Source organism: Helianthus annuus, chromosome 13 (assembly GCF_002127325.2).
Source record: "Helianthus annuus cultivar XRQ/B chromosome 13, HanXRQr2.0-SUNRISE, whole genome shotgun sequence".
NCBI lineage: Eukaryota > Viridiplantae > Streptophyta > Magnoliopsida > Asterales > Asteraceae > Helianthus > Helianthus annuus.
Genome location: NC_035445.2, coordinates 18632613 through 18659787, shown reverse-complemented (window position 1 = coordinate 18659787; position 27175 = coordinate 18632613). Strand labels below are relative to the sequence as shown.

Genomic DNA, 27175 nt, shown 5'->3' with positions numbered 1-27175 from the left:
AATAAACGAGCTAAGCAGAGCTCGAGCCTTAAATATAAAAAGTGAGCTCAAACTTGGCTCGACTTGTTTACACCCCTAAAAGTAACCAATGTGGCTAATATTGATGCTCACAAACTATCTTATTCAGTGGGTATCCATGCTAAAACATTTAAACAACAGTTATATAAGATATCTACACCTATATATGACTGCTAATGAAAACTAGAAATCTTTATGAAAATATATGGAACATGAGCAGATAAAAAGATTTATATTTAACCACACCACAAAAGAACATTTTGATTAATGAGACCAAAATCACAAAAATTTCTTTTAAAGACTGCTATCATGTGCTAAAACACGAGTCGAACCTATTAAATCCGTCATGTTAAACCTACCCTGTGACGATGATTAACGTTCGGATCAGAGTTGCCAGTCAACAGGAGTCGTCTTTGCTTCCTCCAAGATCCGATTGGTTCGAGAAAAATGCCTGCAAATTAATATTTCAACCGCTTACTAGTATTTTTACTTAGCAGAAACAATGTAACATCATACAAGTATGATTACATGCATCATCTAACGGAGATCAATAGCCATACTTCCGTTTATAGTTCCAAAAAAAAATTGACGCGATTCACAAACAACTTTCTATCTAGGAATATTGGATTTTAATAATCCCAACTATTCGTCGTTGGCCGCCAACAATCCCAACTTCAAAAATAACCACTGGCAGTCCCAACTATTGACATATTGGCCACCAGTGGACCCTGACTAACAGAATCCTAATGCCGTTAGTCTTGGGTCGCCGGAAAACTGTTTTTGGCCAGAAACAAGGTTTCTAAAGGTCCGATCTAAGGTTACAAAGAGGTTTCAGACGAAAATGTTAAGTTTTCCAGCCAAAAAGTTGAGTTTTCCGGCCAAAAAGAAGTTTTCCGGCGAAAAGGAGTTTTCCGGCGACTTCAATAGTTAGAGCTTTTACTAGAAAAAGGTTCCTAAAGGTCCGTAATAAGGTTACAAAGTGGTTTGGGACGAAAATGTTGAGTTTTCCGGCCAAAAATAAGTTTTCCGGCAAAAAACGGTTTTACCGGAGACTAACGGCATTAGGGTTCTGTTAGTTAGGGCCCATTGGTGGCCAATATGTCAATAGTTGGGACTGCCAGTGGTTATTTTTGAAGTTTGGACTGTTAGCAGCCAACGGCGAATAGTTGGGATTATTAAAATCCAATAATCCTTAGGAATAATTACATATATCCCCTCAAAACTTGGTATATCATCAACCATGTTTACCCAACAAAAATCATAATATCAAATACACTCATTTTCAAACTTATGACATTTATACCTTCCCTTTTAAACTTAGATCATGATATGAAAGTTGTAAGGAGAAAAAGAAGGGCATAACGGTCATTTTCAAAATATCAAATATACTCATTTTCAAACTTATGACATTTATTTACTCAACAAAAATCATAATATCAAATATACTCATTTTCAAACTTGCATTATAATATGAAAGTTGCAAGGAGAAAGAGAAGGGTATGACAGTCATATTACAAATTGTATTCAATGAAATGGGTACAAAACTTTAAATGTTCTGAATGTATATATGTGATAATAACCTTTTTAGCAGGGTAAGTACGATATTAAGTTTTCATGGGTATATATGCGATCACCTTGGTTTAAAAAAGCGGGAAGCGCACAAAAGCGACGGGGTCTAAAACCGAAGCGTAAAGCGCAAAAGCGGTGAGCTTTTCGTACGCAAGGCGCAAAGTGATTATAAAATTTATTTTATATATCCCATAAGTGTTTAGCATCCAATACCTATGATTTAGCTATAATGAAGCTTAATATGTGTTTTAAAATGAAAAAAACATAAATGTACAACATAAAAAGCCTGTTGTACAACACTCAGCTGCACAAAAACAAGCCATGTACAAAAAGTGTGCGCCTCAGGTCGATTTTTACCCTAAAAAGTGTGCCTCGGTTGCGCTTCTTGTACAGACGTCGCCTTGTGTTACATAAGGCGCAAGGACCTGCGCCTAGATGCGCTTTGCGCTTAAGGCGCGCTTTTTTAAACCAAGGCAATCACCTTGTTCTAGATGTTAATGTAACATTTTAATCATACTTCACCAAGGTAAACAAGATATTGCAGTAGAAAGAAATACGACGATAAATGCATCAAGTTACATATTTAGGTAAAAAAATTAGGGTAATTATGTTGGAGTAAATAGTTTTCTAAAATTGGCGATAGAAAACAAAACCTGCAGCCAAAGAAGCCCCTATGAGCAGATAAACCAGAAGGGTGTGCAGCCTTAAGAATATGGTGCTTGTTTTCATCGATTAACCTGTAAAATATTTCCACAGTTACATTCATAACATTAATCAATATATGCTTCTACTTTTCCTTACGCTTCAAACTCGAATAACCTAGATCCTTACAAAGAGAAGGTTATGTGAGTCAAAAATATGTATACGAGGATATTTGACATTATGACTTTTTGTAGTGTTGTATAGGGCTGTAAACGAACCGAACGTTCAGCGAACTGTTCGTGAACGACTGAATTTCCTTAACGAACGAACGCGAACATAAACTTATGTTCGGTATGCGTTCGTGAACAATTCACGAACATGTTAATTTTCTTAACGAACGAACACGAACATGGCCTTGTTCGTGTTCGTTCGGTTCGTTTACAGCCCTAGTGTTGTAAGAATTGCTAGACGCTAGTCGGCCGGAGGGGTACGGACTAGCGATTAATCGAAAATAATCAGATCGGGATTTATATATGTAATCTTCAGTTTTATATATACGCACACATTTTTATGTGTAAATTTTTTAGCAAGACAAGTTTTAACCCCTCACCAGCTCATTTTTTTAAATTAGACAAGATTAATCACCGAAATATACAAGGTTTGACCCGAAAATGACCAAATTTGTCCGGAACCACCGATTTTTGGCCGATTAGGACTGCCTAGGGCCGCCGTTGATGTCTAGCGATTAATTGGCCGATTAGAGGAAAATTACTTGGTGAACCTCCGACTAGCGATTAATCGACGACTAATCGGGATTTTTACAACCATGACTTTTTGTTAGGCGAATATGATACTACATAAGTTTTGATTTGGATATATGAAATTATCCCATAAAGAAAATAATAACTACCTTAACCTAAAATAACAAATACCATAAGTACCTAGATTTTGCTTGTGCATAGTTTCCCCAAAGAAGGAAAACAATCCCCGTTTTCTTTGCAGAAATCGTCTCTATTACAGAATCGGTGAACTGTTCCCATCCTTTCTTCGCATGAGAATTTGCTTGATGCTGCCGAACTAAAAACAATAACAAAAAATAAAAACTAAAGTACAACAATCACCCTCTTAACATACAAAATACCCTTAATGTGAGAAGTGAAGGAAAGATTTTTTTTTTTTTTGAATTTTTTTTCCTATGTTATTAAGCACGTATTTTAGTCCCAAAATCAAAAAAAAAATATCTTGATTTTACACTAGTAGAGTAATTATGTAATTTTGTATAGTAATTAATTACTCTACAAAATTGTAATATCACGATTTTTTTTATATTTTGCATTTAAACATCATTCTTAACGACAGTGGCGGAACCAGAACTTCTTTGTCAGGGGGTCATCATAAGACTCTCTTTTCTACTGGCTAAAACTAGAGATTCTAAAACATGTTTTTTCCTAGAAAAATCTCATATTGTACATATAAAAATCTTACAAATTTCTATGTCCGGGGGGTCAGCGGACCCTCTTGACCCCCCTCTGGTTCTGCCCCTGCTTAACGAGTAGGGAAAAGAAATTAAAAAAAAACTTCCTTCACTTCTTACGTTAACTTCTTACGTTAAGGGCATTTTGTATGTTACCAGATCAATTCACGTTTATACGCTTTATATTCAATTAATTTCCTAAGTAAAGTATCTTACCGGTAAGAACAGCATTGAGCAACAAAACGCCCTGCATATAATAGTAGTAAGAGTAATGTCAGTTAATACATGGCTTTCAGATTTCAAACTTCTAACGCCTAAAACGAACAATAAAAATGAACACTTCACCTGCACGGCCCATCGTTCCAAATTCCCGTGCGACGGAATTGAACACCCTAAATCCTGATGAAGCTCTTTATACATGTTTAGCAAACTTGAAGGTATCTTTATTCCTTGTGGAACAGAGAACGAAAGGCCCATAGCTTGACCCGGTCCATGATACGGATCCTAATACAACAGTGTTAGTATTCATACATGATGATGATTCATGTTCAGATGTATGATTAAAAATCCCAATAAAAATTACTCATTTTAGTTTTAAACAAACTCAAGATTGAAGTAAACACCTGACCGATGATGACAGCTTTGACCTGGTCAAATGGGGTCGAATTCAAAGCGTTAAAGATTAAATGTTGTGGAGGGTAAATTGGTATAGAGCTTTGTATTTCACTCTCAACAAATTCACTCAGTTTATTGGCATAAGGTTTCTGAAACTCTCCAGGAATGGCTTCCAACCATGTTTCTTCGACTAATAGTTCTTCCAGTTTCAACATCCCTAACCCCTTACCTAAACACATACAAAAATGTATCAAAAAAAGTTAAAAGTTACACATTATCAAAATTTGTGTACAACAAGGTAATTATATCACTGACACATAGAGTTTTTTTTTACTGTTCTTCATTGTGTTTCCAGATTGATTATCTGATTACTGTCTACTTAAGTTACAGATCCTGAGTTTCGAGAGTTTGGTTATGTGCACGAATTAACCATCGGTTAGTTCTGATTGTTTAAGGGTGTTGCTATAAACACACTAGTGATGCTACACAGACACTAGGTGACGTCATCATATAAGCCACATGACAAGACGAAAATGTTCATACGTACCTTATGACTTTATCAGTGGTCACATCATACGGGCCATATGTGATTGAGCAACACCAAGTCATACCTAGGGGTGTGAATTTCTGACACGACCCGAAAACACGACACGAACCTAACATGAAATTTGCGGGTTTAGGTTTAGTCTAAACGGGTTCGGGTCAATTTCAGGTTGAACCTGTTTAACTAAACGGGTTAGGTTCAGGTCAACCCGTTTAACCCCTTTATATTATATTATATTTTTTACAGTATGTTTTATGTCACAAATTAAATTGGGTGTGTATTTTATGTCATAATAATAAGTAAAAATTACACCGTTGGTCCTTGTGGATTCTGCAAAATTTCAATGTCGGGTACTAATAGTTTTTTGTTGCAAAATCAGGTATTAACGTTCTAATTTGTCACGATGTTGAGTACTAAAGCCAAACTTTGTCACAATGTTGAGTACTAAGGTCAAACCTTGTAAACTTTTTTTGTTAAATCTTATTAAAATGACTAAAATGCCTTTAAATAACTAGATTGACTAATTTATATTTGACTAATATGATTGAAAGTAATTTTTCTGTTTTATTAATATTTTTTATAAAATTAAATGGATCTGAAGTTTATTATTTATAAACTTCGAGTTTATAATTTAGATTAAGTTAAAAAGTTTATTTTACAAGCATATTATTTATAAACTCAAATTTATAAATAATAAACTTCAAATCCATTTAAATTTATAAAAAAAATATGAATAAAACAGAAAAATTGATTTCAATCATATTAGTCAAACATAAATTAGTCAATCTAGTTATTAAAGGGCATTTTAGTCATTTTAGTAAGATTTAACAAAAAAGTTAACAAGGTTTGGTCTTAGTACTCAACATTGTGACAAGGTTTGGCCTTAATATTCAACATTGTGACAAATTAGAATGTTAACACCTGATTTTGTAACAAAAAACTATTAGTACCCAATATTGAAATATGACAGAAACCACAAGGACCAACGGTGTAATTTTTTCTAATATAATAACTTAAAAAGAGAAATTCACATAAAATTTTATATATTAAATGTAATTGTATTACAAACATTTGTGTTTTTCAAGTAAGAATTTAATTTAAATATATTAATTTGCAGAAAAAAAGTAAAAAAAAAAAAACGGGTTGAACGGTCGTGTTCAGGTTCATATATATGACACAATTTTCGGGTTCGGGCCAGGATCATGTAAAAATTTCGGGTTAGGGTCGGGTTAAACCCGCGAACACGACCCGTTTAGCACCCCTACCGCCCCTACAAAGAAACATTATGGCCCGTATGCCCGTGTGACCAATTTTGCCCTGTCATACGGATGTTAACGGTACTTATTTCTTTACCTTCCGCCTTAACTAGGGATCACATAATCTGATAATCAGCAGCAGAACCAATGAAATCACACACTCACTTTCAGGGTTTAGGATCAAATACAAAGGAACCTAAAAATAAGAAGTCGTACAAAGGGTATCAAACGGACTCCGATTGACCTCGTTCAAACGGCATTGGAACAGTCTCATCGAGCTCTACCATGTGAAAGTTTAGGTTTTCACTTTTGGATCTATAGACCGTATATTTTAGAATTTTTGTTTATTATCATTGTGTCTTTTATATATTTGCATCATTATATCTTTTTTTCCTCAACATTGTGAGTTATATTTTTCGGCATTGTGTTATATTTTACTTGACATTATTTCTTTTTTAGGAGGGTTTATAGAATAGCTTAACCCTCACTTTCATTACCCAATTCCCAAAAAAAACCCCAAATTACAAGAACCCCTCTTTAATTATAAAAACTCACGAACGATAACAAACAAACAAACAAACCTGAAGTTGACTTCTGGACTCTTTCCGCACATACTCTGAGATTACGTTTAGCCTTAGCTAGCGACTGATTAAACTGAACCCTAAGTTTCTGTTCCGCCGTGAGACTCGAAACTTTGCCCGGTCCATCATCATCATCGATCGATTCCGGTGGGGTAGATGCAGCAGCGGCGACGGTGGTTGTGGGTTTTTGGAGAACCGAAATGGAGCTTCTTTTGAAAGAAGGTTCGAAGGACGACGGTGCTGCTGACGCTACGACTTTCGAGCGCTTAGATGGCGGGAAAAAGTCAGTAATGGGTTTAGAGGAAGACATTTTGTATGTGGGATTTAAGCTGGAATTAGTTCCTAATAATACAGACTGTTGGTGTTGGCGTTGGTGGAGTAATATTGTGGCGGGAAATCTAGCAAGGAGATTGAAAGGGGCGGGGTGCGGAATGAATCTTTTGATGAAAGGACGCATACATGATACAACAAATGGGTTTCTTGGTTTAGGGAATACTTATAAAGTTAATACAAAAACTTATATATATGTACTAGGTTATAACCCCGTGTATTACACGGGGTTGAATAAATAATTTTTATATACTAAGAATAAAACAATATATCTTTAAAAACCTCATTTCTTTAAAACCATGTGTAAAAAAAATACATCTTTAAAAACCTCGTTTATTACACGGGTTGAATAAATGTAATTTCATATACCAAATAATAAAACAATATATCTTTTAAAACCTCGTTTATTACACGGGTTGAATTAATGTAATTTCATATACCAAATAATAAAACAATATATCTTTTAAAACCTCGTTTATTACATGGTTGAATAAATGTAATTTTATATATTAAATAATAAAAAAGTTATATCTTTAATAACCCCGTGTATTGTACGGATTGAGTAAATTTAATTTTATATATTAAATAATGAAAAAGTTACATTTTTAAGAACCTCATGTATTGTATGGGTTGAGCACATGTAATTTTATATATCAATCATTAAAAAGTTATATATTAGTTCAAATAAATAATATTATTAAAAGTAAATTACGATTTTGGCCCATGTGATTATATCACTTTTACCCTTTTGGCCCAAAAAAGAATATTTTAACATCTGAGCCCCCAACGTTTTTTTTCTAACCCTTTTAGCCCCTAAAAGTAAATGGATGAGGTCAGTGTTAGGGGCCAAAATGGTTAGAAAAAAAAGACGTTGGGTGCTCAGATGATAAAAAAATTCTTTTTGGGCTAAAAGGGTAAAAGTGATATAACCATAGGTGTCAAAATCGTAATTTACTCTATCATAAATGAGAAGGAGATTAAACTAAATAATAATTATCTATAAGATATTAAACTAATAATATTTAGTAGTAGGATTATCTATAATATAAGATATTAAATTAAATAATATTTAGTAGGGGGTTATCTATAATTAATTAGAAGAGATTAAATTAAAATAATAATTATCTCTAAGAGATGACCTAATATGATGACAAGTGTCCCGAAAGTGGTTTCTTTTATTATACAGTATAGATATGGAGTTTAGGAAGTTTTTTTTTGTTAGAAAAGCTAGGAGGTAATCTTGTCAATTGATTAATCAAGGGCTTCGATTAAATGGGTATAATTGATAAAAAAAGGAGGCGCGGAAGTTTGTGTATGGGTATTCTAGTCAATCCAAAGCAATAATTTATCTCTACTCCAAATCCCCCCCCCCCTGTTTTTTAAACGTCAATAACTCTTTCATACGATATTATTTTTTTTATAAAAATTGCACAAAAAACGAGCGTTTTTTATCTTTAAAACGAGTATACTATTGCTATATTTTTGAAAAAAAAATCGGAAACCCAGATGCGTAAAACGCAATGGACAAAAAGCATAAAAATGATTTTTTTCTAAAACGCAATTGACAAAAAAACACAAAGAAATGCCTTGTTTCTAAAATGCAGTAGACAAAAAAACACAAAAGAAATGTGTTATTTCTAAAACGCAATGGCTGAAAAAAAACAAACAAGTGTCTTTTTTGTAAAACGCAATAGCCTAAAAACACAAAGAAAAATCGTATTTTTAAAACACAATGGCCAGAAAACACAAAGAAATGTCTTTTACCTAAAATACAATTGACAAAAAAAACACATAAAATGTGTTTTACCTAAAACGCAATGGACCAAAAACAAAACAAAATGTGTCGTTTTTAAAACGCAATGGCTGAAAAACACAAAGAAATGTCTTTTACCTAAAACGCAATGGACTAAAAACACATAAAATGTATTTCACCTAAAACGCAATGGACTAAAAACACGATAAAATGTGTTGTTTCTAAAACGCAATGACTGAAAAACACAAACAGATGTCTTTTTCTGTAAAATGCAATGACCTAAAAACACAAAGAAATGTCTTATTTCTAAAACGCAATGGCTGGAAAACACAAAGAAATGTCTTTTTTTTCTAAAACACAATGGTCAGAAAACAAAAAAAATGTGTTTTACCTAAAACGCAATGGACTAAAAACACATAAAAATGCGTTTTACCTAAAACGTAATGGACTAAAAACACAATAAAATGTGTTGTTTTTAAAACCCAATAGACTGAAAATACAAGAAAAACAGTGTTTTTTCATTACTTTATAAAACGTAATGACTCAATTCAAAAACCCAGATCGTAAAAATGCAATTCAAAAATTTCTTACATAGATCGAAGCCGATTTCTTTAGATTTCTTCAACGATTGACGAAATTTGAATGCTAGAAACACTTATCAGCGATCGAATCGAACGAATCGAGTGCTTCGCTTCAAAATCACGGGAAAAATGAGATATTGTATGAAATTAAACTGGGTTTCTTTAAAAAAGTTGAAGAACACGTTGATTGAGTATTTGAATCATTGATTGGTGACGAAAGTCGCACTATATTGTAGTGATTATTGAGATAGAAAGTGAAGAAAAAGCTAAATATGGTGGGTTTTGAAGTTACTGGGAAAGAAGAAGGAAGAAGATTAGATAAAATTGACTAAAATACCCTTCCCTTTATTTTTAAATTTTGCCACATGTCATAATCCTGTTGCTTCCTATCCTTCCTAACCAAATTAAACTTCCTATTTGATCCTCTCCCTATGTATATGTACTTATTAAAAGAGTAAATTACGATTTTGGCCCATGTGTTTGTTCCACTTTAACCCTATTAGCTCAAAAAAGAATCTTTTAACATTTGAGACCCCAACGTAATGTTTTCTAACCCTTTTAGCCCATATCACTAACCTCATGTCACACCCCAACCGATGGCGGAAACATCGGAGTGAGACGAAAACGAGATTGCTCGAGACTTCATAACACCAAATTGCGACAATTATTTTTTTTTGGGTAAAGGGTTACCCCGGTGATTCTATATATTCACAAACATGAAAAACAAGTAGTGTAGAGAGTCCACACTAGTTCAATCATGAGACATGCCCCATGAAAGTAAAACAAAGGAAATAACAACCAAACGAAATAACCAACAAGACTAGAACCACTAGACTAACATCTAGGACATAGCTACATAAACAAGAACTAATCAGCCACCATCATCGTCCACGTTTCCCTTGTGAATCTCGCAATCTTCTAACAATCTTCGCACTCTTGTAGTACTCTTGAGCTTGGCTCCCATCAGCTTGTACCTAACCGTTGATAATATAATTTCACCGATTTTCTCCGGAGGCCTCAACTGGTTTTTAAATAATCTAGCATTTCTTTCTTGCCAAACGAAATATAAAGCAGCAGCCACCAAAATTTTAGCAACAAAAAACCCTGCCGCTTTAGACCGAGCTCGAGCCAGCAACCAATCAACAATATCAGCCCATATCGGCCTGACCGTAGACATACCCACCTTGTTTCGAATAATCAGCCACACTTGAGACGAGTACTCGCATTCAAAGAATAAATGCGCATGAGAGTCAAAGTTTTTTGTAACATAACAGGCAGCACATCATATTCATATTCTTCCTCCGCGACAACTCCCAATTTAAAATTTTATCTTGAGTCAAGAGTTTACCTTTCATTACCAACCACATCATAAACGCATGCCTGGGAATACACTGCGAGAACCAAACAATGTTGCACCAATTAACTTCAGGATCTTTATGACGAATTGAATGCCAAACACCCGAAGAAGAAAACTCAGATTTATCAGTGCCATCTCTCCATAACAGTCTATCAGGTTTTGTCGGATTCAAATGAAGCTGATCCAATTGGATGAGAACCGGAAATAAATCTCTCCATGCCATAGGCCAAGACCAAGAACCATGAGAGTAAATGTTAGCCACAGTATCGTCCAGCATAAAATCAGCATCAGAAATGTTTCTCGGCGAAATAAAGTTACCGAGCGGACCTATATCACACCAATAGTCGAACCAAGCAGAAGTTTTAACGCCATTTCCCACCTCCGACCATATATGATTTCTGATAAGCGGCCTCAACTGAACCAATTTTCTCCAAGACCAACAGCAATTAGAAGGGGTTTTACACACCCAGAAACTCTTGCCTTTAAGACGGTAGCTATACACCCATTCAACCCATAGAGAATCCCGCTTCGAAACAATGCTCCAAATGTGATTAGACATAAGAGCCTTGTTCATATCCCCAATGCGTCTAATGCCCAAACCTCCTTTATACTTTGGCGTGCAAACAGCCTTCCAAGAAACCTTAGCTTTGCCTTTAGAAAACGAGCTCTCCTGGGACCATAAGAAGTTACGCATACAAGCTTCAAGCTCATTAATGATCCTAGCCGGTAACATAAAAACAGAAGACCAATAGATGTGCATGGACGAGAGAACCGAAACAATAAGCTGAAGCCTACCCGCAAAAGAGAGTAACTTGTTCCTCCAATGTGTTATACGCTTCTCTAGTCTTTCCACAAGCACTCGACAATCATTATAACCAAGCCTAGAAGAGATTAAGGGGACCCCTAAATATCTGACCGGCAGTTTTCCTTCCACAAAAGGCATGAGCTCCAGAATAGCTTCTTTTACATGGTTACTAACATTGCAGAAGAAAATGGTACTTTTTTGATTACTAGGCACTAGCCCCGACATCTTAGTGAACTTTGAGAGAGATGTCATAATACACCGAGCCGAGTTGACTTCTCCTCTAGCAAACAGGAACAAATCATCGGCAAAACAAAGATTGATAATCTGCTGTTTTTCGCATTTATTATGAAATTTAAAAGAAGAATCGATACGGACAGCATGATGAAGAATGGAAGTTAGAACCTCCATAACCAAAGTGAAGAGGTAAGGAGAAATTGGATCCCCTTGCCGTAACCCTCGTTTGCCCTTAAAGAAGCCATGAACTGTCCCATTGACACATATAGAAAAAGAGGCAGTCGAGACACACACCATAATCCAATCAACCATCTTCCGATGAAACCCAAATCCAAGCAAAGCATTTTTTAGAAAACCCCAGTCAACCGTGTCATAAGCTTTCTGGATATCAACTTTAAAGGCACATCTTGGAGGGCCCGAATGTCTATGGTAATTATGCATTAATTCTTGAGTCAGCATAATATTATCCGATATTCTTCGTCCTGGAACAAACGCTGATTGATTAATGCTTACGATGTCATTTAGAGCATTTTTTATTCTGTTAGCCACAATTTTACTGATACACTTGTATAACACATTACAGCACGCAATTGGACGGTAATCAATGACAGCTGAAGGAGTAGGAATTTTCGGAATGAGCACAATATTCGTGTGATTCAATTCCCGAAGAAGGTTTCCTGTCTCAAAAAAATCAACAATAGCACAAGTAATATCATTACCAACAATAGGCCAGGCACTTTTAAAAAACGTTGCTGTATACCCATCAGGACCAGGCGCTTTATCGATACCAATAGAAAACATGGCCTTTTTCACCTCTTCCGCCGTAACTTGTCGAATCATATGAGTAGCAACCTGAGGAGCAAGGACTTTAGAGAATAAATCCGGAGCCGGAGTAAGAGAAATATCGCCTTGAGACCCAAAAAATTTTTCGTAATGCTGAACAAACGGTTGATAAACGTTATCTCCTTCAAAAAGATTGCCTGCCGAATCTTTGATCACCTCAATCCGACTAACATGATTTCTGACTTTCAGCGATGAATGAAAAAATGCCAAGTTCATATCCCCCGCACTCAACCAATCAACTTTTGACTTTTGTTTCAGAAATCGTTCCTCATCTAATGAAGCCTCTTGGAGCTGACGACTGATCGAAGTCTCAGAAACTCGTAAATCCGCATTAGCTGGATCCCGATCAATAAGAAGCTGAATAGAATCCAGCTCCACGCGCAGCTTTTCAACTTTTTTATGCAGATTGCCTTGCTTGAAAAGCAAGGAGCGCAACGGGTGTTTCAGTAACCGGAGTTTTTTTACCACCCTAAATTGATGAACACCATTCACAGACATCTCCTATTTATCTTTAACAATATCCGAAAACTCAGGTTTGAAAACCAGGAAATTAGCAAACTTGAAGGACCTAGGCTTCAACATACCAGCATCCGGGAACGAAAGAATGCACGGGCAGTGATCCGATAACCTATACGGCTTAAACATGGCAACCGAATTAGGAAAATCAGCTATAAAAGCTGTATTACCCATCACTCGATCAAGTTTCTTTAGTAACCCTACCCCGTTTTTTGGTTTTTGAGTCCATGTAAAATTGATCCCCATTCGGTTGATATCTACAACCTCAATATTATCCACACATTCCTGAAAATCTCTCATACCAATAGAAATCGATGACGTTCCCATAGAATTATCTTCAATGTTGAGAGCCGAGTTAAAATCACCCATAATGCACCAAGGTTTATCATTAACAAGGGCTTTATGCACTGAGAGATTATGCCACAACTCTTTACGGGAAACATAATAATTAGCAGCATAAATAAAAGAACAAAAAATCATTCTTTTATCCAATTTAAACACAAGCTGAAGATGCATAACCTGAGGAGATTGAGACAAAATCATCACATCAAAAATAGCCGGGTTCCATCCAATAATAATTCTCGTGCCTTTGTCACAACAACCACCATTAGAAGTCCACTCCCACGAACGAAAAACTGACTTGCACACCTTACCCAAATTACCAACATCCACATGAGATTCTAATATAGCACACAAACTCAAATTAAAATCTTTGACAGCCTGCCGAACCTCTTTTTGTTTAAGCGGGCGGTTCAACCCCCTTATATTCCAAGAAGCGATACTAACCATCATTAACTATCGGAGAAGGAGTGCTTGCCCCTTTACTTTTAATATTAAGAGTACCCTCCTTTAAAAACCCGTCCATATCAAAATCATTCTCAATAACCTCATCTTCATCGGACTCATCATTGTTTACCCCCGACTTTGTGTTACTAGTTCCTGCAACATCTTCCACTTCGTTAAGAACATCAAAAGGATTACTCGACCTTACATCCGTAGCACTCGATGTTTTATTGGTGTCCTCCTTCGGCTTTGAACCTACCGGCCGATATTCGAACTTTGATTTTTTGTTTATTCACGGGTATACCCACTTTCTTCGCCGCTTTCTTGCCGTAAACACCTGTGTACCCATCCTGGTCCACGATTGGCCCCTTCTTAGCTGGACGATTCTTTTGAGCATTCCAATTTTGGTTTTCCTGGATAGCTTTGTCCGGTCTCCTCGGCTGTTTAGGACAAACATCAGTCGCATGACCGAAGACACAACACTTAGCACACCGATGCGGATTCCACTCATATTCCACAAACATGGTCTCTTTAATAAAACCCTCCCCTTCAGGTTCTGGTATTGCCAAAAGCTTTGTGCATTGCTTGCCATAGTTCTGAAGTAAATCGTGCATCACGATCCGAAATAATAGAGGTTGGCACTCCATGCCTCGAAAAAACTTCTTTCAAGTAGACGTCTGCTAAGGTAGAGAACTTATCCGTTTCTTTGATAGCCAAGAAGTGAGCAGACTTAGTGAGTCGATCCACGATCACTCAAACGGTATCGTTACCATGCTGAGATCTAGGTAGGACAGTAACAAAATCCATGGAAATTTCCTCCCATTTCCATTGTGGTATCTTTGGTTGCTGAAGTAGGCCTGATGGTTTCTGATATTCCGCCTTGACTCTCGCACAAGTCAAGCACTTGCTAACGTAAGTTGCTATATGGGCTTTCATGCTAGGCCACCAATACGCGGTTCTGAGATCGTGGTACATTTTATCCTAACCTGGATGTACCGAGTAGCGAGACTTATGTGCTTCGTCCATTACTAGCTCGCGTAAGTCGCCATAAAGTGGGACCCAAATATGCCCTGTTACATAATAAGCGCCGTCTTCCCTTTGTTCTAATCGTTGTCTTGAACCGCGCAGGGCTTCAGCCCTGATATTTTTTGGTTTCAATGCTTCCACCTGAGCATCTCGTATCTGTGCAGGATGACTAGACTGAATAGTAAGTTGTAATGCTCGTACGCGTCTAGGTACCGTATCCTTTCGACTGAGAGCGTCAGCCACAACATTGGCTTTGCCCGGATGGTACTTGATGGCACATTCATAATCATTCAGTAGCTCAACCCATCGACTTTGATGCATGTTCAATTCCTTCTACTTGAAGATATGCTTGAGACTCCTGTGATCGGTGTAGATAGTGCACTTGGTACCGTACAGGTAATGTCGCCATATCTTAAGCGCGAAAACAACAGCTCCCAGCTCTAAATCGTGTGTAGTGTAATTCCGTTCATGAACCTTGAGTTGACACGATGCATAAGCAGTGACCTTGTCGCGTTGCATTAACACACATCCAAGACCCTGGATGGATGCGTCGCAATAAAACACAAAATCGTCCGTGCCCTCTGGCAATGAGAGAATAGGTGCGCTGCATAGTCTATCCTTTAGGTGCTGAAAAGCTGTTTCTTGAGTACTACCCCAACGGTAGGTGACACCCTTCTATGTCAGTAGTGTAAGCGGCTGTGCAATCTTTGAGAAATCTTTGATGAACCGTCTGTAATAACCCGCCAAACCCAAGAATTGGCGTATTTCCGTTGGTGTGCGAGGCGCAGGCCAGTTTCTGATCGAATCTACCTTGGATGGATCAACATGAATCCCATCCTTGTTTACCACATGGCCTAGAAAGTGGACTTCACGAAGCCAGAAGTCGCATTTTGAAAACTTGGCGTACAACTGTTCTGTTCGAAGGAGCTTCAAAATAAGTCGCAAATGTTGCTCGTGTTCCTCCTGACTCTTGGAGTAGACCAGGATGTCGTCGATGAAGACAATCACAAACTTGTCTAAATAAGGCTTGCACACTCTGTTCATAAGATCCATGAAGACTACAGGTGCGTTCGTTAATCCGAATGGCATGACTAGAAACTCGTAGTGGTCGTAGCGAGTTCTGAATGCTGTTTTGGAGATGTCCTCATCCCGGACTCTCAGTTGATGGTAACCTGACCTCAGATCAATCTTCGAGTAGTAGCTTGACCCTTGCAACTGGTCGAATAAATCATCAATACGTGGAAGAGGATGGCGGTTCTTCACTGTCACCTTGTTGAGTTCGCGATAATCTATGCACATTCTAAAGGTACCGTCTTTCTTCTTCACGAATAATACTGGAGCTCCCCAAGGCGAAGAGCTAGGACGAATAAAGCCCTTATCCAAGAGCTCTTGTAGTTGTTGGGACAGTTCTTCTAATTCTGATGGAGCTAAGCGATACGGTGCACGAGCTATGGGTGCTGCTCCAAGAGCTAGCTCGATCTGGAATTCGACCTGGCGGTGAGGCGGTAGCCTAGGTAAATCTTCAGGAAACACTTGAGGAAAATCGCGTACAACTGGGATATCCTCCAATCTCTTCTCTTTCGTTGATGCGTCAGTAACAAGTGCCAAGATGGCAGTGTGGCCCTTTCGTAAACACTTTTGAGCCTTCAGGAAGGAGATGATGCCAACCACGGCACCACTCTTGTCGCCTTGAACTTCGAGAGGTTCTTTACAAGAACGGGGAATACGAACTATCTTCTCCTTGCATAAGATCTCTGCTTGTTGTTTGGATAACCAATCCATACCAATGACGATGTCGAAACTACCCAAAGTTATAGGAATAAGATCGATAGAAAAAGTTTGACCAGCGAGGATAAGATTACAACCCTGAACTATGTGTGTGGCCTCTAGACTTTTACCGTTAGCTAACTCTACGACATGCTTAGTGTTCAAAAGTGTGGGTGTGCGCTTGAGCATTTGACTAACTTTCAAAGACATATAACTGGTATCCGCACCCGAATCAAATAATACAGTAACATAAAAGTCATCGAGAAGAAACTTACCCATAACCACGTTAGGATCATTCCTTGCGTCACCCTGCCCCAACACAAATGCACGACCCCTAGCGCCGTTGTTCCCATCATTGTTATTTCCCCCGTTGTTGTTCCCATTGCCTTGATTATTGTTGTTATTGTTGTTGTTCTGGTTTCGGTTTAGCTGGGGGCAGTGTCTTTTGAAGTGACCTTCAGCGCCATAATGAAAACATCCCTTGTTGCCCTGTTACTGATTCTGCGGCGTTTGCTGCTGCTGCTGGCGATCCTGAGTTACAGGCCGTGGGCTCCTACAATCCTTGGCCTCATGACCCATCTTGAGACACCTCTGACAACGACCCTTGTTGCACTGGCCACTGTGGTGTCTGTTACAATTGTTGCACCTTGGGTGATTTCCTCGATACACACCCCTTCCCTGATTGCCCAAAGATTGCTGACCAGGGCTCTGATAGTTGTCAGTCTTTCGCTGCTTCACCTGAGACTGGACTGTAGCTGAACCCTTGCTGGAATCCCCCTCCCATTTTCTCTTGTTGTCACTGGGAGTAGCAGGAGTAGCAGAAGTGGTAGCGGTAGTAATAGCACCGATGCGCTTAGGCAGCCTGTTCTGTTCCACTTCCTGATCCGTGAGGCGATGAGCAAGACGTTGAATATCCTGGATATTACCAAGGTTGGCCGATGTCACATGGCTTTGATGGTGCTAGCCCCTTGAGATACAACTCAATACGCTTGATTGGAGGGTCCACCATAGTTGGAAACAAGATGGCCAGCTCATTTAACCGTTTCGTATAAGCTTCAATTTCCGACCCTGTCATTTTCAGATGAAAGAGCTCCACTTCCAACTTGTAGATGTCATCACGTGTGCAGTATTCCCGTTTGATGAGTTCCTTAAAATCATTCCAAGGGGTGGCGTTAGCAGCTGCCAACCCTAAGATCTGAACTTGCGCATTCCACCAAGTCAGCGCAATGCCTTCTAGGGTACAAGTGGCGTACTTCACGCTGCGATCCACAGGGCATTCACACATCTCAAATACTGACTCGAGCTTTTCAAACCAATGGAGGAGTCCAACTGCTCCTTCAGTGCCACTGAACGTGCTTGGACGACAGTCCATGAAATTCTTGAAAGTGCAAACAGGTGGCTGAGCGTGTTGACCTCCTGCTTGTGCGGCTGCAAGTGCCGCAGCAACTTGTTCGTTAATGAGAGCCGTCAACTAGGCTTGAGTCATGTTAATACGTCCAGCCATGATCTTCATAGCAAAGGTAATCAATCATAAGTGAGAGAGGTTCGCGAAAAGTGCGACGACAGAAGAGAGTAAGCACACAAAGGTTCTCAAGTAGTAATGGTTATGTATATCTAAGCATACCATGAGCAAAGTCCTATGTAATCTAGCAAGTAGGCAATAATACATAAACCATATTACATAAAATGTTGAGTCTTGCACGTGGAGCAAGGCATCGTTGTGGATCGTTGAGCACTGTTCTGGTCATAGTCTGGTTTTAATAAAAACGTTTTCCCCTTATTAAAACCAAGTTCTCTATAACCAATGGCTCTGATACCAATCTGTCACACCCCCAAAATCCACACACGGAGTACCACCGCATGGAGGCGTGACATGACCAAGATCAAGCCACCAATCATATTGAACATATAAGTAAATAGCAATTATCATTCATCAATACGAAAGGTGTTTTCAAAACCAGACATAATCAAGTGTGTAGCGGAAGCAACAATATAAAAACCAACATGAGTATCAAGTTCACAAAAATGTAAATGTTTAACATGGAACTCCACAGTCCATGTGCCCACAACGATCGCGCCTCCCATGCAAGCCCCATGAGTACCTATGGTCCTGCAAGGCATGTAACAGAAAGTCAACAACTAGTTGAGCGAGTTCACAGTAGGAAAGTTTGTTGCATGACTAGGCGTTATTAACTAAGTCGTTCGTATGTTCCATTAGTGGGGGCTTCCCATGTTTGTATGTACTAGACTAGTTGTAACCATAAGTGTTCTTCTTAACCCGAGAACAGTAGTACGTATGAGGTTTACGTAGGTTTTACGTAAGTGCCCTTCATAACCCGAGGACAGTGGTACGCGGGAGGTTTACGTAGGTTTTACGTAAGTGCCCTTCGTAACCCGAGGCAGTAATGAGTATAAGTTTACGTAGGTTTTACGTAAGTGTCCTTCGCAACCCGAGGACAGTGATAAGTACAAGTATACGTAGGTTTTGCGTATGGGTCCTTCGCATCCGAGGACGATGGTAGATAGTCTAGTAGTAGTGTAAGTACGAATAATTGTTCAATCCCATTCCCTACCCACCGGGAATCCCATGCCTTGGTAAGAGTGTGAACTTACCTTGGTTTGCTCGGCAGAACACGAAAAGGTTACTTGAGCTAAGAGGGGTCAACCACGTCCAACATGGTTACCATACGAGTCAGGTTTTTGGTTCAAGTATTGCACATAAATTTACACATAGCCTAACAGGTTCTCAACACGTATTATCATGGTAAACAGTTAACAGTCAAGTACATAACATATCCGACTTGTGCGATTCAAAAGAATGGGCTCGCACAAGCCTAGCAGCCTTGTGCGATTCACTCGTTGTAGCCCAAAAAATACCCGGCCCAAATAACATAGTAGCCCAACATGTAAACGGCCCAAACATACAAACAAACAACCAACTTGTGCGATTCATGCAATTCATATAATCTTGTGCGATCAGTGTCATTTGTGCGATTGGTCTTTGGGCTGTGTAATAGGTATGTGCGGCCCAATTATAACACTCGGCCCAGACCGGTTTGGCCCAATATCATGATCCACCAATAGTGAGCCTTGTGCGACCAGGCTGCACTTGTGCGACCAGGCTGCACTTGTGCGACTGAAACTGATTTGTGCGATTACACTTGTGCGATTGAGCTCTTGTGCGTTCAGATCAGATCTTGTATGCTCTGATCTTGTGCAATTGGAGCTTGTGCGATTGGTTATGTAATTCCGAAATTATGCATATCAGTTACACCATTATCTTGCAAGTCAACAGTTTCCTATTTTTGTGGTTATCAATCAACAACTAACAGTTTCAAATCATGCCAATTTTCGATCAAATGAGAGTTTTATCATCTTAATTCACATGAACCCTAATAAATCATAATCATGAACAACTTATCAAACCCTCAATCGTATTATCAGATCGATGATTCCTATTTCTAGCATACACGCAACATGCTATCTTAACAAATCATTCGAACATAAATTATAACAGCCGATTTCTTGCATCCAATCGGTTCCTAGGTTAACATTATGACATCCGATTCACATAAACATCATCATATAGTACATCATTGTTCATCATACATACAACCCTAATAGTTTAATCAAAACATGGAATCATAACATCATTTACAAACACATATCATGAAACACTAACCGATTAAGAGAGTGTGATGAGAATGATCCGAACAAAGCTCCGATGGAGAGGGGTGGTGTGGTCGCCGGCTTCAAGAGAGAGGAAGAGAGTAGGGTTTTGTGTGTGTGTGTGTTTTTGATTTGCAAGTTATGAGAAACAAACCCCAATAATGGGTGTTTGTTTTCGTTTAGGGGTAGTGGGCCGAACCCTTCTCTTGGGCTGCCCTTGGTTCGGGTTTCGAGTACACAAAAGGGTGGAGCCCAATAGGACTTGTGCGATCGAGTTGAGTTTTGTGCCATCGGTTCAATTAATACACATAATATAACATAACAATATAACCTTCAATTAACCATTTAAGTTTCATCAGATACCCTAGATTTCTCTCTCTCTAATGGAGAAAATCGACCCTCTTGCTAACTTGACCTAAAATTCGTTTTTCTTGATGATTGTAGGGATTGTTTTGTGTGATTAGAGTCTCATCAATTCTGATTTACACTTACGATTCAATATAATCATTCTTTGATTCGTTTTTGTTCAAGATTAGGGTTCGTTTTTCGTTTTTTCTACTTGGCTGCCGCTGGTTGTTTGGTTTCGTTGTTAATCTGGACTGGGTATACAAAGAGAGATTGTGTTTGCTGCATTTACAATCTGATTCATCCTTTCTTGATCGATTTTGTACTTGACGGCTGCTAGGGTTTTTCAGGTTTCTTTTGTTTGAAATAGGGTTGGCGGCTAGGGTTTTTCAGGCTCTTCACATAATTGTTGGCCGACATCTCTAAGGGATCAGTTTCTTGCTTTCGTAATCAGATTAGGGGCTGAAGCAAGGAGTAGATTCTTGAAGTGCGGAAGCCTTGGTTTAGGGTTTCATTGCAGCTTTAAACTAGGGTAATTCAGGTTAGGGTTGGTATTTTGTTCGTTTTTTCAGCTTGATGGCGGTTAGGGTTCTGATTCGGTGTTTGTCACGGCTGCCTTTTGCTGAATTTCTATTGACGGCGATTAGGGTTTGTCAATATTGTAATGGATGATCTTAATTGTTCTGGTGGAAACCGCGATTATCGTTTGAAGAAATTGCTGCACGGTTTCTTGATGTTGATGGGAACACTTTGCAGCCAAAGCGTGGTGTAACGATTGGAACACAAAGTGACCCTAAGTCTTCAAATATCATTGATGATCTCACCAAGGCCACAGTTCCGGTTCGTTTGGAAAAACGGGATGTTGATAAGTCTGACAATTTTTGGGATTACCCTAGCAAGTTTTCGCCAAAATCAGATCTACTTGGTGCATCTTTTTTGGCTAACAACAGGGCTGCTCACGGTAAAGCACGTACTTCGGGAACTGCAAGTCCTGTTTCCTTCGCGCACATTGTAAAGAATACAAAGGAGAAGGTTAAAGTGAATTTTCGGGCGATGGAATCTGCTGAGAAAGTTGATGGGGCTGATGTTGTTATTCCATTGTCATCGGTTCAACAAGTTACTGATAGGTATGCTAACACTTTGTTTGGATATTTTTTGGGTAAACGGTTGGCATTTCCTGTGGTCGATTACTTTGCAAAAAACAACTGGGCTAAATATGGTCTTTCCCGTCTCATGATGAATGCAAACGGGTTCTTTTTCTTTAAGTTTACTTCTAAGGAAGGGATGAATCAAATGCTAGAGGATGGGCCTTGGCTAATCAGAAGTGTTCCCATAATTTTGAAGAAGTGGTCGCCCTCTATCAAGATGGAAAAAGAGGATATTAATGTGGTTCCAGTTTGGGTCAAGATGCATGATGTGCCGTTAGCGGCATTTACTGAGGATGGGCTTAGCTTGGTTGCCTCTATGATTGGGACACCTAAGATGTTGGATACGTATACTGCCTCGATGTGTGCTGAATCTTGGGGAAGGAGCAGCTATGCTAGAGCGCTTATTGAAGTGCAACCGGGGGCTGAATTAAAAAAGAGTGTTACTGTTGCTATCCCATCTATGGATGGTAGTGGGTATTCAAAGGTGGAGGTCAAGATTGAATATGATTGGGAGCCTATAAGGTGCTCCTCTTGTTGTGTGTTTGGCCATGATGACAGCTCGTGCCCGAAGAACTCTCAGGTAACTCCAAGTGGGGATGCTGAAAAAAATAATGATGATTTTCAGGTTGTAGAGGGCAAGAAGAAGAAAGTGAACAACCAAGGCATTCATATGAAAAATCAGAAGCCTAAGTTAGTGTACAGGCCAGTTGTCAACCCTAAACCAAAATCGTCCTCAAAGAGTCCAATGCAGAATCAGGTTTCAACGTCTAACCCGTTTGACATTCTAAAGGATGATACTGGTAATCAGGGAGGTATCACGGTGGGTCGAGTTGAGAAGAAACCGTCGAATGACAGGCAGGAATCGGATGAGGAAGAGGTTGAAGAAGTCTACAATGAAACTAGTGCATTTATGACATCGGGTACTCATCCTTTTTCTTCGAAAGCAGGGGCAAGCACCTCTTCTACCAAGTTCTCTAATGGATAGGCTGTCTGCTTTTCGTCTGAAGGGGCTGCTGTTTTGTGGCCATTTTATTTTTGATGATGGTGGTTGAGACTATGTTTTGTGTTTTTGCATTGTTTTGCATTGTTTTGTCTACTAGATGTCGTGTCTTGATGTATAGTAGACTAGGTTATGGGGTGTTATAGGTCGTTGGTTTTTGTTATGTTTTACATATATGGGGCATGTCCTGTATATGAACTAGTGTGGAACACATCCTCACTACTTGTACTTAATTGCGGTTGCATTTTAATAGAATCACCGGGGTAACCCTTTACCAAAAAAAAAAAAAAAAAAAACCATTTAAGTTCACACAATCACATAAGGTTCAAACAAGTTACACTAAGTACAAAAAGAAGTTTGAAATACGAGCTGTCACATTATCATACAATAATGAATCCAGCAATCATCGTTCTAATTATTTACAAACAACACAAATCATCAGCATGTTACTCAACCCACAACCTAACTATGATTATTAGTCAGCAATTATATACTCTTATGCCAATAAACATCATGCACAACCGCAGCCATGTACGATCAAAATTAAATCGAAGCATAACGTAACACTAACCAAGAGGAGATTTGTGAGTGGAGGAGTATGCTGAAATCAAAGAGGAATCCCCAAGCTAGAAGGGTTGTCGTGATCCTTCAAAGAAGAAACGGGAGAACTAGGGTTTTCCAAGGTTGGTGTTTTGCAATTATATCAATAGCACACACACACAACCGTGTGTGTGTATGCGCCCAACTAAGTGAACGGGGCCCATTTGGGATTAGGGTTTAGGGCCGGGAACCCAGTTAATCCGTACAAAGGAGCGGGTTGTGCGACTCGACTAATATTATACATACTTAAAGCATTTACATAACACAATTACAATTCACCAATCTTCAAATACCATTCCAAATAGCATGCACGTAAGTACATCGAAGCATAAAGCATGAAAAGGGATCAGTGCAAGGGAAAGACTCTACAAAATACAGATTGTCACAGTCCCTCATCGGAATAATAAAACAGTTACAATTTTTATGACCTCTAACAGTTATCGAATTATCGGTTTAACAGTTTCAACAATCACTAATAAATCCATGATTTAACAACTTAGTTATGATCAATCATCAAACATTATGATTCATTCCAACCCTAGTTTCATCGAACTGTTAAACATATCATCAATTGTTAATCAAGTATCCAACTAAATAGACGAAATCAACGATTCATAACTAGAGCATCCTAATCGTATTTGTGTTAACAGTCAACGACATCATTCCTATGAATTAAACCTTGATAACCAATGACATCATTCAAATAGTTCAAACCCTAATAGACACAACATGTATGATCTCTAATAAAACCCTATATTCACAGTAGATCAAGGACACACATAACAATCATCAAACATAGATCACAGACAACACATGACAATCATCAAGCAACGTGCAGTGAGATGCTAACCGATCGATGGGACGATTACGAGAGTGCACGGAGGCTTCGAGGTAAAGATGGGTGCTGCCGAAAGTTCAAGGAGAGAGCTATGGTTTGATAACAATAGACTTACGTATCATTATGCGAATACAAAACATATAGTAAGTCACTACTGGGCCTCAACTGGGCCAAAGGCCCATACGGCGAAACACCCTTGTTTCGTCGATCGGAATAATGGCGAAACCCCCCCATGTTTCGTCGAGTTCAATAATGAAGAGAGACCTTAGTTTCGTCGAGTTTCAAGACAAGAGCCTAAGTTATAAACATGCACAGTTAAGTCTAGTAACTATCTAGACTCTACTCTTTCAACATTTACAAGTTTCATACACAAACAAATCACTAAAATAGAATTACGACACAAGTGATACATAAATGAAACAACTTGAAATATCAGGTTGTCACATTTTACTTTATGTTTTAGATCCGTCTGTGGACCCACCTACAACCGTTGTGTAATATTTTAATTATACTTTCAATTCGGTTTGTATAATTACTTTAGACTTCCGCTGTGCATTAAATTGTGATTATTTGACTATGATGATATCAACTATGTCACGATACTCCCCACCGGGCCCACCGGTAATACGTGGAAATATCGGGGTGTGACACACCGGAAGAACCGTCGCTGTCAATTCGGTTCTTCGTGATTGTACGCTTGAACTCAACAATCACGTTTTCCCTATCGACCTTATTCTGAGGCAACTCGGTAGTTTTGACGTCATAGTAGGCATGGATTTTCTTCACGAAAATCACGCTGAAGTTATTTGCTTCGATAAGATGAGTCGCTTCTCGCTCGCTAATGGTGATCAATTTTGTGTTTACGGTGAAGTCGCGTTAAAGAAACTAAAACTCATGTCGTGTGTCCAGGCCAGCAAGTATCTCCGCAAGGAATACCAAGCTTTCTTGGTGCACATTGTAGTAGCGGAGAAAAAGGAAGTTAAGGCAATAGACAAGGTGCCTGTAGTTCGTGATTTTCCCCTTGTATTCCCTGATGAATTACCTGGTTTACCTCCGAGTCGTGATATCGACTTCCGTATTGATCTCATTCCTGAAGCAAATCCTGTTGCTAGAGCTCCTTATCGACTCGCTCCGTCCGAAATCTGTGAACTTTCAAGTCAACTCCAGGAATTGCTTGACAAAGGTTTCATTCGCCCTAGCACCTCTCCTTGGGGCGCACCAGTCCTTTTCGTCAAAAAGAAGGATGGGTCGTTCCGGATGTGCATCGACTATAGGGAATTGAATAAGCTGACTATCAAGAATCGTTATCCCCTGCCTCGAATCGATGATTTGTTCGATCAACTACAAGGTGCTACATGTTTCTCTAAGATCGATCTACGCTCAGGCTATCACCAGTTACGCATTCAAGAGGAGGATATACCCAAAACCACTTTTCGCACCCGACACGGCCACTATGAGTTCGTTGTTATGCCCTTTAGGTTAACCAACGCACCCGCGGTTTTCATGGATCTGATGAATCGCGTGTGTAAACCCTTTCTCGACCGCTTCGTCATCGTGTTCATCGATGATATCCTGATCTATTCCAAGTCAAAAACCGAACACGAGCAACATCTACGTTTGGTTCTCGGACTACTCCAGGGGAATCGACTCTATGCCAAGTTCTCCAAGTGTGAATTTTGGCTGGAGGAGGTTCAATTCCTCGGTCACATTGTCAATAGTCAAGGTATTCACGTCGACCTCGCGAAGATCGAAAATGTTAAGAGTTGGGTTACACCTAAGAACCCGTCTGAAGTCCATTCTTTTCTTGGACTAGCGGGCTATTATCGCCGATTTATCGAAGGATTCTCTAAAATCGCCGTGCCGCTTACTTCTCTCATGCGCAAAGACAAGCCTTTTGTTTGGGGAACTGAACAAGAGACTGCCTTTCGAACTCTTAAGCATATGTTCTGCAATGCTCCTATTCTCGCCTTACCCGACGGAAACGATGACTTCGTTGTCTATTGTGATGCCTCGAACCTTGGTCTTGGTTGTGTTCTCATGCAATGAGACAAGGTTATTGCTTACGCGTCTCTTCAGCTCAAGATCCACGAGAAGAACTACACAACCCACGATCTCGAGCTTGGTGCAGTTGTTTTTGCGTTGAAAATTTGGCGACACTACCTTTATGGTACCAAGTGTACGATCTTCACAGATCATAAGAGCCTACATTTTATCCTCAGCCAAAAAGAACTGAATATGCACCAACATTGATGGGTAGAAAGGTACTATTACCATGGCTGGATTCGTATACTGTTGATATGTGTAATGAGGCTTGGGGTCGGAGCAGCTATGCTAGGGCTCTCATTGAAATCTCAGCTGATCAGGATTTGAAAGGTACTATTACCATGGCTATTCCTGAATTGGAAGGAAACAAATATGTTACGGACACTATTCGGGTGGAGTATGAATGGGAACCTCCAAGATGTGCTCACTGCTGTGTGTTTGGGCATGACTCTGAGGAATGCCCTAATCGCATTGGCTCAACATCTAAATCTCCTAGTAACAGGCCAATAGTAGACGAGGATGGTTTCACTGACGTTCCGGTTAAGAAGAGTGCAAAGAAGAATGGCTTTCAAGTTAATAACCAGAAGCCCAAATTTGAATACAGACCGGTGGATAGGAAGAAAAAGCCTGTTATTTCTCACCAGGTTTCGACTTCCCATAAAATCCAAACCCATAACCCGTTTTCTGCGCTTGAATGTGTTGGGGGTCGGGGTGTTTCAACTCAAGAGAAAATTAAAGGGGGTAGACAGACTCATGTGGATTTAGATGAGGACGGGGTTGAAGTTGTTTATGATGAAACCAAGGAGTCGGGTACATATCCTTCGTCTTCTAGAACAGG

General features: G+C 39.1%; 1 protein-coding gene across 1 annotated transcript; it reads right to left on the bottom strand.

The window, feature by feature from the left end:
- Positions 1–233: 233 nt before the first annotated feature.
- LOC110897538 (uracil-DNA glycosylase, mitochondrial) lies at positions 234–7162 on the bottom strand. Its single transcript, XM_022144297.2, has 7 exons — positions 6700–7162; positions 4327–4547; positions 4049–4207; positions 3920–3950; positions 3171–3306; positions 2241–2324; positions 234–469 (listed from the first exon to the last, which is right to left on the bottom strand). Exons 1-7 carry the CDS (start codon positions 7154–7156, stop codon positions 403–405), a joined length of 1155 nt encoding a protein of 384 aa, XP_021999989.1. The 5' UTR covers positions 7157–7162; the 3' UTR covers positions 234–402.
- Positions 7163–27175: the final 20013 nt, after the last annotated feature.